At 44.9% G+C, this 14,100-nt stretch overlaps 1 protein-coding gene across 3 annotated transcripts in view; it reads right to left on the reverse strand.

Moving 5' to 3' along the window:
- The window catches only part of PFKL (phosphofructokinase, liver type), a 241,340-nt gene that overhangs the window by 63,002 nt on the left and 164,238 nt on the right, over positions 1 to 14,100 (reverse strand). For all 3 annotated transcript variants that reach the window (XM_075179949.1, XM_075179951.1, XM_075179950.1), the window contains one exon: positions 8,643 to 8,795. In XM_075179949.1, coding sequence (XP_075036050.1) covers positions 8,643 to 8,795 — 153 coding nt within the window. The remainder of the gene's footprint in view (positions 1 to 8,642; positions 8,796 to 14,100) is intronic.

Genomic DNA, 14,100 nt, shown 5'->3' on the forward strand with positions numbered 1-14,100 from the left:
TCCTCTTTTCTCCTTCATCCGGTCTGGGGGACACTGCTTACCATGGGGACGTTCTAAAGCAGCCCCCTAAGGGTGGGACTACTCTGAAAGCCCTGCTCGTAAAGCACTACGAGCTAAATTTGCATCCGCAGAGGCAAATATATTAAACTGGTAAAAATTGGTAAAGGTGTGGACAGAGGACCAGGTGGCTGCCCTGCAGAGCTGGTCCGCAGAAGCTCCATTCCTTGCTGCCCACGAGGCCCCCACCGATCTGGTGGAATGGGCCGTAAGTCTCTCCGACACAGCATGGCTAGCATTAATAGAAGCTTGCCTGATGGTAGACGTAATCCATCTGGCGATGGATTGTTTTGAGGCTGGCCAGCCTCTCTTAGTAGCGTCATAAAGAACAAACAGTGAGTCAGTTCGTCTAATCAGGGAATTTCTTTAAACATAAATGCGGAGAGCTCTAACCACATCCAACTTTTCCATCGATTGCTGATCCGTATGAGAAGTGGATGAGAAAACCGGAACAATTATTTCCTGGTTTAGATGAAAAGCCGAAACTACCTTTGGCACAAAAGAAGGAAGGGTTCTTAACTCCGCTCTGTCCTCGTGAAACACCAAATAAGGTTCCCGACAGGACAGGGCTCCTAATTCAGAAACTCTGCGAGCAGAGGCAATGGCCAGAAGAAAGAGGACCTTCCAGGTCAAACACTTCAAATCCGCCTTGTTCAAAGGCTCGAAAGGGGGTCCCTTGAGCATGTCCAGAACCAAGTTGAGATCCCATGGAGCTGTAGGAGGGACATAAGGAGGCTGTATATGGAGAACTCCTTGGAAAAAGGTCCTAATGTCTGGTAAGTCAGCCAACTTCATATGGAAAAATATCGAAAGGGCTGAAACCTGAACCTTTAAGGAGCCTAATCTAAGGCCTGCCTCTAAGCCATGCTGAAGGAAAGCTAACAAGCGAGGGAGGCGAAAGGAGGACGAGTGGTATGTCCTACTTTCACACCATCTAATATATGCCTTCCAAATCCAGTGATAGATGCGAGATGACACTGGTTTCCTAGCTCGCATCAACGTTTGAATTACACTGGAAGAAAAACCCTCTAGCCCTCCAAAGGCTGGCTTCAACAGCCATGCCGTTAAATTGAGCGGATGTAAATTCTGGTGATGAAATGGACCTTGAAAAAGAAGGTCGTGACGATACGGAAGGTGGAATCCCGGACCTTCTGCCATAGATATTATTTCTGCGAACCACACACGCCGTGGCCAGAAGGTGGCTACCAGAATTACTGGTAGGGAACCGTGTCGAACTCGTCTGATGATGCGAGGAAGCATGGGGATCGGAGGAAACAGATATCCCATTCTGAATTCCCATGACATCGTCAGGACGTCCACTGCCGCCGCTAGGGGATCTCTTACCCTTGCGCAGAACCTGTGGACCTCTTTGTTGTGTCTGGAGGCCATGAGGTCTATGTCTGGAAGACCCCACCTGTGAACCAGAGATTGGAAGACTTCCGGGTGAAGTGACCACTCCCCCGGCATCATCTGGTTTCGACTTAGATAGTCCGCCTCCCAGTTTTCTATTCCTGGAATGAAAACTGCTGATATTGCCGGAACATATAGCTCTGTCCAAACCAATATTTGGGCTGCGATATCCATTGCCGCTGCGCTCCTGGTTCCTCCTTGTCTGTTGACATATGCCACGGCTGTGGCATTGTCGGACTGGATACGGACTGGGTGGCCCTGAAGAAGGGATTGCGCTCCCTGAAGGGCTAGAAAAATGGCCTTCAATTCCGATACATTTATTGGGAGAGCCGACTCCTGAACCGACCAACATCCCTGGAGCGGGAGGTGCAGGACCACCGCCCCCCAACCTTTGAGGCTGGCGTCCGTCGTGGCTATGATCCACGACCAAGGTGCGAAGGATCTGCCCACATTCAAGTGATCCTGGCACAGCCACCACTGAAGAGATGTTCTCGCCCTCTTGGATAGAGAAATCTTCTGAAGATCTAGGCGTAGGTGTGAACCTGACCACTTCGACAATAGGTCCCACTGGAAACATCGAGAATGAGCTCGACTGAAGGGAATGGTCTCGAAGGAGGCCACCATCTTTCCCAGTAGCCTCATGCACAAGTGCATTGAGGGTCTGGGAGAAGACAGAACCTGAGAGGTTACCTTCTGAATAGAGGTGATCTTCTCTACCGGGAGAAATATCCTTTGTTTGCTGGTGTCCATGATGAGTCCCAGGAACACCATGCGCTGACACGGAACCAACTGGGATTTCCTTAAATTTATCAGCCATCTGTGGCCCTCGAGAACCGCTTGGGTGAGGGATAGGTGATAGCTTAGGCAACTCTCTGAGGAAGCCTTGATTAGCAGGTCGTCCAAATAAGGAACGACCTGAACACCCTGCAGGTGAAGACATGCTGCCATCACTGACATAATCTTTGTGAAGACCCTTGGCGCTGTTGATAGGCCAAAGGGGAGGGCCCGAAACTGATCCCACCGAAAATCTGAGAAGGGACTGATGGTGGATCCAAATGAGAATATGGAGATACGCGTCCTTTATATCTATGGACGCTATGAACTGATCTTTCTCTAGGCCGTTTATCACTGACCTTAGAGATTCCATCCGAAACTTGTCCACCTTTAAGTGGAGATTGAGGCCATTTAGGTTTAGGATAGGGCGAAAGGTGCAGTCCAGCTTGGAGAGTAGGAATAGGTTGGAATAAAACCATGTTCCTATCTGGCAACCTGGAACCTTGCAGATGACCTTCTGAGCTAGAAGAGAAGCTACACAATCCTGTATGGAACATACACACAACATTTTTTCCCCCAGCACACTGCTATAGCTAGCAACAGATCTGCCATTTCTACTGTAGATAAAAATGCAAAAGTCTTTGTTGCACACATTTGCAAATGTATGTTTAAGCCATCCACCACGCCAAGGCGCTTTTGCTAATAGGATGGTCCTACTCTAAACAATGAGAGTCCCATATATTTGGGCCATACATATGTGTTTTTAAATTGAGAGCCAACTTACCAAAGAGGTACCCCAGAAGCCTCCAAACAGCAATTCAGTGCCAGTACCCCCTCTCAGCTACTGACACCAACATGCCTCTCAGACAAATACAGAAGTGGAAGCTGCTCAAATCAATTTATAGGCCATAACAGGTGCTTGAAAGGTGGGGTTATCCTGCAAGGAACATACACACAACATTTTTTCCCCCAGCACACTGCTATAGCTAGCAACAGATCTGCCATTTCTACTGTAGATAAAAATGCAAAAGTCTTTGTTGCACACATTTGCAAATGTATGTTTAAACCATCCGCCACGCCAAGGCGCTTTTGCTAATAGGATGGTCCTACTCTAAACAATGAGAGTCCCATATATTTGGGCCATACATATGTGTTTTTAAATTGAGAGCCAACTTACCAAAGAGGTACCCCAGAAGCCTCCAAACAGCAATTCAGTGCCAGTACCCCCTCTCAGCTACTGACACCAACATGCCTCTCAGACAAATACAGAAGTGGAAGCTGCTCAAATCAATTTATAGGCCATAACAGGTGCTTGAAAGGTGGGGTTATCCTGCAAGGAACATACACACAACATTTTTTCCCCCAGCACACTGCTATAGCTAGCAACAGATCTGCCATTTCTACTGTAGATAAAAATGCAAAAGTCTTTGTTGCACACATTTGCAAATGTATGTTTAAACCATCCGCCACGCCAAGGCGCTTTTGCTAATAGGATGGTCCTACTCTAAACAATGAGAGTCCCATATATTTGGGCCATACATATGTGTTTTTAAATTGAGAGCCAACTTACCAAAGAGGTACCCCAGAAGCCTCCAAACAGCAATTCAGTGCCAGTACCCCCTCTCAGCTACTGACACCAACATGCCTCTCAGACAAATACAGAAGTGGAAGCTGCTCAATTTATAGGCCATAACAGGTGCTTGAATTGCTGTTTGGAGGCTTCTGGGGTACCTCTTTGGTAAGTTGGCTCTCAATTTAAAAACACATATGTATGGCCCAAATATATGGGACTCTCATTGTTTAGAGTAGGACCATCCTATTAGCAAAAGCGCCTTGGCGTGGCGGGTGGCTTAAACATACATTTGCAAATGTGTGCAACAAAGACTTTTGCATTTTTATCTACAGTAGAAATGGCAGATCTGTTGCTAGCTATAGCAGTGTGCTGGGGGAAAAAATGTTGTGTGTATGTTCCTTGCAGGATAACCCCACCCTTTCAAGCACCTGTTATGGCCTATAAATTGATTTGAGCAGCTTCCACTTCTGTACAATCCTGTATAGCCTGTCTTTTTACTGGATCTCAGGAAAGAGGGGCCTGGAAGTAACGGCGTGGAGCCGGTCCTGAAAGGTCTATTTTGTACCCCTCTGAAATAATTTCCCGAATCCAATGATCTTGGGAGGACGCTGCCCACTGTTCGTAAAACAGAGACAGACTTCCCCCCACAGGCGCCCCCTGCAATACAGGGTGGTTGTCAGGACGCAGGCTTCTCCTGAGATTTAGGGGCCTGGCGTTTGGATGCAAACGAGGACCTCCCTCTGGTAGAGAAGCCTCTGGAATTGGATTGCCTGCCTCTAAAGGGCTGTCCCCTATGGGGAGAGGCCCCACGAAAGGGCTGACGAAAGGAGCTACCCCTCGGGGTGCGGCTCCTGTTAGCATAAACTGGCAAGGACGTGCTCTTGCCCCCCGTGGCCTGGGAAATAAGGGTATCTAATTCCGGGCCGAACAAACCTGCAGCCGAAAAGGGGATAATTTCAACGGACCTTTTCGATTCCACATCACCTTCCCAGGATTTCAACCAAAGCGTCCTTCTGGCTGAAATGGAGGCCGCCTGAATGGAAGAGGAGACTACCGCTGAGTTCTGGGCTGCCTCATAAATATACCCCGAAGCCTCCTTTAAGTGTAAGGCTAGGGGAAGAAATTCGTAGTCCTGTAAGGCCTCAGCTAGCTGGTCTGCCCCTGCCTCCATGGCTCTAGCCACCCAGGCCGAGGCAAATGTGGGTCTAAAGGCAGAACCCGCAGCCGCAAATATGGATTTGAGCTGGGATTCAACCTTGCGGTCATTGGCGTCCGGAAAGGACGCTGAACCAGGGGCTGGGAGTAAGGTATGCTTTGCCAATCGAGCAATAGGGATATCCACCTTGGGAATACTCTCCCAGCGAACCACTTCTTCTTCCTGTAAGGGATACAGGGAAGAGAACCTCTTGGGGATAGAGAATTTTTTTATCAGGATGTTTCCATGCCCCTTCAGCAATATCTCTAAGTTCCGCGGAAGGGGGAAAACGGCTGGCATTTCTCTTGGCCTTTTTAAAGAGACTTCTGTCCCTGGGGGTAACATCTTCCGGTTCCGGGAGATCCTACGCCTGTCTTACCGCTAAAACCAAATCGTTAACAAATTGGCCTTTAGACACTTCTCCCTGCTCTGAGGAATGACCTTGGTCAGTGTCCGAATAAATTTCCCCTTCTTCCTCGGACTCCTCCTCAGAATCTGAGGGGGCCAAGAGGGGATTAACATATCTAGGCCTCCTTATTTTAGCAGGCGGGGTATTTGAGGAGTCAAGCAGCTGGTTAAGCTTGTTCAGCCCTCTGATAAAAGCTGTAGACCATGCCAGTTCTGTAGCAACCAGGGCTGGGTCAGTCTGTAATGAGGATGGTCCCGGCAAACTCAAAGCACTAGAACCTGAGGAAGCCGGGAGGTCTAACTGCGTATTAGCATTACTAGTCACCGAAGTTGCCACAGTAGTCAGCAACTGGTTAGACTGAAGGACCATTTGAGCTAAAGAGCTAACCGACTGTAAGGGAGGTTACCCAGGCCGGTTCCACCGACGGTGGGACTGAAAACTGCTGTGTCTGTGCAGTGGAAACCTCTGCTTCACATGCCGTGCAGAGCGCCAACGGGTCCCTCTGGGCACATAGTAATGTAACATTACATTTAGAACATGTGAAATATTTTGGCATAGGGCCCTTTCCCTTATCTGTCATATTTATAAAGGAAGGCACACCAAGCACACAGACTAAACAAAAATCTATCTGAATATACAGATAGATAATAGAGAGAGAGGGAGAGAAAAATATGTAATGAACAGAGTAATACCAAGTAATCAACTGATATATTTTTAAAAGTTGTACTTGCAAATAGTAAACACCAAAAATATCTATGGCTAGCAGGAGGCTATAGTGTAAACCTGCTAGCCCAGTATTACAACATCAGATATGTGTGTAATTAAAGGTGATACTTAGCCCAAGGGCCACCAAGGGGAGAAGATCTGACAGCAGTCTGTGTTTTCTCCTCAGCTCTGTTCCTCTTCCCGGGCTTGTGCTGGCGCCAAAAGACCTGGGAAAGACCATCTCTCTCTCTGTAAGGAGAGGGGGAACTCTATGTATTAGCTCCCCCTTCCTATAGTTCTTTTCCATGTTCTCCTCAAAAAACTCCAAAAGAACTTGCATAATCGTGGCAGAGTGGTGGAGACCTCTAGGACAGAGGTCTCCGCAGCGGAAGGTCTCAGATGCCCCCCTCCTATGTCTGAGGGGGGAATCTTGGTTTTGCCCCCTTCTCCTCGGCGCTGCAGCCAAAATCCAAGATGGCCGCCGCCATTTTCATTATCCGATAACCGGCGCTCTATGCCTGTAATGGCAGCGCCGGTTATCGGGGAGGCTATAGGAGTGCAGCGGTCCATGAGACCGCTTGTCACTCCCTTCAATCAGGCACTTTGTACTTCAGTCCCTGTCAGTGAGAACCGCTGGCTCTCAGCTGACAGGGGAATGCCTGCGCTGCCAAGCTGTGAGTGTGTTCTCTATATTAGAACACACTCCAGCGCTGCCACCTGAAAAAAAAAAAAGTAAAAAAAGAAAAGAAAAAAGAAAATTTCTTAACATTAAACTAAGCACTAAGCAAAAAGGCTGCCCAACTCCAGGGCACCTAAAAAAAACTGGACAGGAAGAGGCAGGGGGTTTGTAGAGGGGAGGGGTTTGCCAGCAGTACTAAATTAACTAGTTAGGTGCCAACTCCCAAGCTCCCCTCCACAACCCATGGTAAGCAGTGTCCCCCAGACCGGATGAAGGAGAAAAACACCGCACCACTCGTTACCTTAAACGACAAGAGACAGACAAGCGACAAGCTGGCGCTCCAAAATGGCTGCCTATTCTGGTGTCTGCACATGAGAAATGAGAGACCCCCAGGGAGGAAGTGTAGAGAAAGGGAAGGAGCACCTTCCACCAGGGCCCAGCACTGGACTGACAGCCGTCCAGCAGGACAGCCCCCTCCACCAATTATTAGCCTAGCAGGTGCTTGTAACCCTCTACCTGACCCAGCCCCCTAAGTATATGAATGGCTGCCTCTAGTAAGAGACAGCCACCCAGTGGGCCCACTGTGTCTACTACTCTCCCACCTTTCCCAGTACTGTGTTGGGAAGGGGTTTCACTTACCAGCTGCCATCCCTCCATGTGCACAATGAAGCATCAACATTGTTGCCGAAAAGTACAGAGGGGAGAAAGCCGCAGAAGCAGATGCTCCCACATGCAGACAGCAGCTGGCTTATGAAATGAATAAAAATGAAATAAAATAAAAAAAACCTTAACAGGGGCTTTAGATCTGAATATCTCAGATGCCCTTACCCGATGTTCGTTAGAAGGCAAGTTTATGTGTAATACACCTTTCTAAACAAGAATCCGCGAGTACGGCCAGGAACAAGCAATAGTTAATAACAGGGAAATAACAAAATAAAACCAAAACAAGACCAGAGTAAGATTTCTAAACCAAAGTCAGGTGATTCACAGAGTAAGCATTAAGGAGCAGAGGTCAAAACTGGATTTCAATCAGCAGTCTGCTAAGAAATTTTCAAGGAAGCTGGTATTTAAAGAATTAAAACTCTGAGATGCTCTTTACCTTGTGTCTGATCTGATGGACAGTGTCTGGATGCTTGCAAAGTTGTATATCTATGCACAACCCTCTGACTTCCTTTATAAGTGTGGCATCTGCACTTCCTGTCTTCTAAATTATTTTACATTTTTGCTGTTATTACATAGTTGCCTATCTGTTGCTGATCCATGAATTAAATTTCATTGAATGACTGACTATACTATCTTGGCTTATTTAATACATATGGAAAATAAATCAAAGTGAACGTCCTACATAATTTAATTTTAGCATATCAAACCATGAGTAAGAAACCATTAACATATACTTCCACCAAAGGATATGTGGCTAAGCAAAAGCAGAAGAGTGCACCAAAGGGCCCCATAGCAAAATTCTGTCGATGCCGTTCCCCTTCCCAGCCTCATTCTCTGCTCTCAAAAGAGAAAAACGGGGGGCTCTTTTAAGCAAGCAACCAATGCAATACGCCAGCACTGCATGCTCAGGAGAAGCCTCACCCTCCACTTCTGAGAGCAGACCAGGGGCCTTGGAAGTGGGGGCAACCATGCATTCGGTTGTCATCACTAGTACTACTACATTTCAAAGAAAAACACTGCAACTTTAAAGCAGGAGCATTAGAAAAATAAGTGACAGACTTCACAGTCTTTATGACTCTGTTTGTCCTATTACATCAAAAAATTGTGGTCAATATTTTCTTTATTATGGAAGTGAATAAAATGTCATATGAACTGGCACTTCTATTATTATACTTACCTCCATTGCTGCATTAACAGCGGTGTCTGAGCCAATACTGAAGTCAGTCCCAGGTACATTGTTGCTGATGGTTGCAGGAATAACACACATGATGATGCAAAGTTCTTCATATTGTTCCCGAGCCTCAACAAGCTGCAAAACTCCTTCATATGCCTGCAAAACACATCCAGACATGTTTTGATATGCAAGTAGAAAGAAAATAAAATACAAAGAATGAAGACAGTTTTAAATATAGTTTATTTTGAAAATGTATTTTTTTTTTTTTTTTTGCTTTGTCTCTTTTAAACATAACTATAACAAGTGTGATATATAGATACAGTGCCCATACAAAATTATCATACCCCGTCAAACTCAATACCCTTTGTCACATTACACCATGGAAATTTAAATAAATTAAGACAAACTTTTTCCAGCTCCAGTTCTGAAAAATGAAAAACCAAAATAACAGTGTTGGAAAAATGATCAGTCCCCCGATTTAAAACTTTGTAGAGCCACCTTTTAACTGTAATTATAGCCAGTCTGTTTGGATATTTTTTTACCAGCTTTGTGCACCTAGATTTTTAATCTTAATATTCAATTACGTAAGTGGGAAAGTGTTTGCATTACACTACTTCATTAAGAATTCAAAAGTGAATTTGGGATCGATTTTTAGAAAGTGCTTAAAGCTTTGTTTAACATCAAAATATGGACTCCCAGCTGCTCATTGTAGTAGGAGCAACACAATGGTGCCCATTATAAACATATCACTATGTTCTATTCAATCTATTATTATTATTGGGGGTTTGCATGTTCAGAAGTGAGAGTTGTCAATTGACCCAATACTTCCAGGCAATTATGTTGGGGTAGAAACCTTTTTGTGCCCTATATAAAGAGCAAAGGTAGCCCAGAGTGTTTGTGTTTTCTCAAGCAACATATCTGGGAAGCACCCTTAAGAGGAAGTTTAGCTTAAGCCAGTGGTTCCCAAACGGTGTGCCTAGGCTCCCTGGGGTGCCTCAGCGATCTCACAGGGGTGCCTCGGCCAGGACCAGTGGTAAGCAAGGCGGGGGACTACTTGTTAATTATTTTGGCTTAAGGGTGCCTTGAAAAAAATTATGGAAACCCTAAGGGAGCCTTGAACTGAAAAAGTTTGGGATCCACTGGCTTAAGCAATGGCAGTTCTAGAGCTATGGAGTGGTCCCGAGAAGAAGCTACAATATCCCCTAATGCCAAAAGGTATGGAGAGCAAAGGAAACTTGGTACTGATATGGTAGCCTAAGAGAACTATATATCTCACTGAGTTTATTAATAAGGCCCCTCTATTTGCAGAGAGCTATTTTGTTTGAGTCTTGCTCTAATAACCACTAATTTATTATGGGGCTAAAAGTATTTGTTTGCATTTACATTCAACTACATAGAAATGCAAGTATATACACACTGCTAAAAAAACCTAAACATGTAGTTTAGTATGCAGAAATGGCACACAATGAGTAAACAAAATGTTTATGAAAAAGTAACTTCAAAGGTTGTACAATGTACACTGAGTGGCTAATGGAGAGTGGGACAAACGGCAGTAAGCATAGTGTATCTTGCACGAAAACGCTATAAACAAGCCCAGAAAGTGAGTGTACGTTTATGATTCTAAGAGGACTTGTGAGGTTCTGGCATTTACACCCACCTGCGCCTGGAGAGGCGGGACACGATAGGGAAGGAGTATGCAAAAAATAGGCAGAGTACACTAAAAATGCCCACAAAAATAAGGCTCTTGCAGATCTGCAGAAACTCACATATATGCCTGTAAGGAGGCTTATGATTGGCACCTGCTACAAGGCAGGTGAAAGTATGCGCTGATGTTGAATTATAAATCAGGTGCATATTATGCTGATGTGGACGCATCCTGAGATGCGTACAGCTCTGCATGAGGGCGGAAGTACGCTCATTTTTCAAGCTCTTTCTTAAGAGTAGGTTACTCCCGTTTTACAGCCAACTCAGCATTAGCCCACTAGTAGCCAAATTACTAGCAAGCTACCCCCCCCCCCCATTTCCCTCACCCACCAAAATCGAACACATTTGTTTGTATTATGTATGTCCTTCATTTACATTCATCAACTGCTAAATCCAATCTATGTCTGAAAATATTTTCTTAGGAGAACCTCTTCAGCTTCAATTTGCAATCAGGCTGAAGATGTCCTCAAAGGAAAATATCTTTCTCTTGTGCCCCTAAGGTAAACTGTAACCTGTAATGGAAAAGGAACTGATAACATATAAACTCTCTATACAACACTGCATAATATGGTGGTACAATATAAATTAAACACAAATAAATGTGAGTATCATCTTCAAGATGAATAAACAGTGTGAAGCAGAGGATGGAACAGCAGCACACACCTTGTGATGTTGTAGGCCTCTACAATGTGCCAGTGAATACAGAAATGTCACCTACAAATACCTCAATGTCATAGGAGCGTGGCAAAAAAACCCAAAAAACAATCATGTAAACTAATTTTACAAGAAAAGTTTAGGGCATTTTACAGGTCAAGCAAGTCCTTACCACTAAAAGTGATTTTCCCTTTTTCATTATCTTATATAAACAGAACAGAAAGAAAAAGGTAAATGGTTCTTTGAAATGTACTGTAATGTACCCACATTGAAACAAAACCGAGAGCATAAGATAAATAACAGTATGCATGGCAATTGTAACTAGATATCACTGCAAGCAGGAATGTTATTGCAAAAATGAGCCAGAAAAGAGACTGACACATACTGCACATATACTATAATTTTATTAATATTTAAAATTACCTCAAATTACCAGGCGTGGCCTGGACGAGCATGGAGTAGCAAGCACAGTTACGAGCTCTCCATCCCAGATATCCTGTTGATCTCCGTTATAGTGGAATAAAGAAACTTTTGGACCCAAAACTGTGCATCCGAATAGTTGCTGTACATAGTGTACCTGTTTTGATAGTGCTCTTGCCATTTTGCCCGGGACTGGGAGAGAAAGAGTTGAGCATCTGGGTGGAGGAATACTACAGGCAGTCTGTGGCAGTTGATGACTGCTGGGACATAGCGCCTCTGTAATACCACATACTGGCCTAGGTGAACACAGCTTGTGATATCCATCTGATACAGGTACATTTATATCCTTGTACAAGTGAGGACTAACTGAATTGGGCTCTGAACTTATTTGATTATCATTATCAGTGTTGTTGGAGGAGATATACCTTTCTCTGTGACGATAACTGGCTGCAATGCACTGCTAGCAATACAATCTGAGCTGTACACCTATATGTAATTAAAGCTATACAGGTTACAGGGTTGCATATAAGCTTATAGGATAAATATCATCCCATCTTTACTGTGAAATTATGGGCAAACATAACCAGTCCACCGCAGCGGGAAAATTGGACCGCTTTGCTCGCTCCTCCACTACAGCCTCTGGTTCAGGAGATGCATCACATCCCGTTACCCCCCCTTTGTCGGCTCCACTGGCGGACCCTAAAGTTACATTACAGCAGGTCCTGCAGGCCATTGGGGCATCTGAAAAGCGTGTTACGGATAAAATAGGAGAGGTGCAAGTGGACCTCTCTCTTCTCCGGCAAGACGTGCAAAAAATCAGGGAGAGAGTGGGTATAGTGGAGACACGTGTGTCTACATTGGAGGACACTTCTGCACCAGTTGCGGGCCGGTTGGAGAGTCTGGAGTCGCAAGCCTCTCTGTTTAAACAAAAGCTTACGGATATGGAGGGGCGTTTGCATCGCAGCAACATTCGGTTGGTTGGATTGCCCGAGAAGGCAGAAGGTGTCTCCCCAGAATCCTTCTTGGAAAAGTGGTTAATCCAACTGTTTGGTACAGATTCATTTACAGCCCAATTCGCAGTGGAGCGGGCCCACCGTATTCCAACTCAAGCACCCCCTCCTGGAGCCCCCTCACGCACCTTCATAGCCAAATTGTTGCACTATCGTGACCGAGATACCATTCTACGCTTGGCTAGGCAGAAAGGTTCAGTGGAATACAATGGTCAGCGAGTAGCAATGTATCCTGATTTCGCTCTGGATGTACAAAAGAACAGGGCTCAATTCATTCCGGTGAAGAGAAGATTGAGAGATTTACAGATCCCATATGCCATGATTTTCCCTGCCCGGTTGAGAGTGGTTTCGGAGGGCCGTACATCCTTTTTTGATACTCCCCGAGAGGCTGCAATTTGGTTGGACCGCCTAGCTGCTGCTGGACGCTGATGCTGGGTGAGTACTTTTTTATGTCTCTCCTGATAGTCCTTTGAACATTGCTGATTTGTCATTGATATTATGCATGGTATTTGCTATACATAATGTAATTTCTCTTCTGTGGTACAAAAAAAAATAAAAAATGTATTTCGCTCAGGTGGGGTCTGTGATTTTCAAACTAATATTGAAAGGTCCACTGTAAAAAAAAAATAAAATAAAAAAAAAATGTAATGGGCTGGAGAGCCCATGGCTTTAAGGCCGTTCTTTTCCTCTCTTGTCTCAATTCGCCCCTTTTCCTTCCTTCCTTTTCCTTCCTCTATCTTCTGGTATTTTGCGGGTTGGCGGGTGACCTTTTTTCGTAGTGTGCTGGCCTGCTGAATATCTTAAGGTAATTTTAGTTAGGGTTTAAGGCAGGGGTAGGCAACCTGCGGCTCTCCAGGTGTTGTGAAACTACAAGTCCCAGCATGCTTTGCCAGTAGATAACCAGCAGATAGGTGACAAGGCATGCTGGGATTTGTAGTTTCACAACACCTGGAGAGCCGCAGGTTGCCTACCCCTGGTTTAAGGTATACTTAAGTTGGGTGGAGTATACAGGGTGGGGGTATGGGTTTAGTTTTAAAGTTATTTAAGTTGTTGGTAGTTTTAATGTTATCGCAAATATATAGACAAGGATTATATGTGCTTATAAGTATGTCAATGTATGCTCTGCAGGGGTGTGGGATGCGGGGTAGTGAGATAAGAGGGACTACTATTATATGTATTCTGGTACATCTGATAAGGAGCTGAAAATTCTCTCCTGGAATGTGCGGGGCCTAAATAATGCTGTGAAACGTTCTCTTGTACTAAGACAAATTAGAAAAAATGATCCTGATATTGTTTGTCTATTGGAGACTCACTTACACGGTGATAGAATACTCGCCCTTAAAAAAGCATGGGTAGGTAGGGCATACCACTCTACGTACACGACTAATTCTCGAGGGGTCTCTATATTGGTACATAAACGTCTTTGCTTCTCCAAATTCAAGTGGATGCAGGGGGAAGGTTTGTACTGGTGAAGGCTGTCATTAATTGGGTTCCGGTGATTCTGTTAGCTGTATATATACCCCCACCATATAATGGTGAGGTGTTAAGGAAATGTGGAGAATTCATGGCATTGTTCCCAGATGTTCCAGCCATTTGTATAGGGGATTTTAATAATGTGATAAATGGAGAGGTGGACAGATGGCGAGAGAAAAATACTGTAGTTGGCAACTCTA

Source organism: Mixophyes fleayi, chromosome 7, assembly GCF_038048845.1.
Source record: "Mixophyes fleayi isolate aMixFle1 chromosome 7, aMixFle1.hap1, whole genome shotgun sequence".
Lineage (NCBI taxonomy): Eukaryota > Metazoa > Chordata > Amphibia > Anura > Limnodynastidae > Mixophyes > Mixophyes fleayi.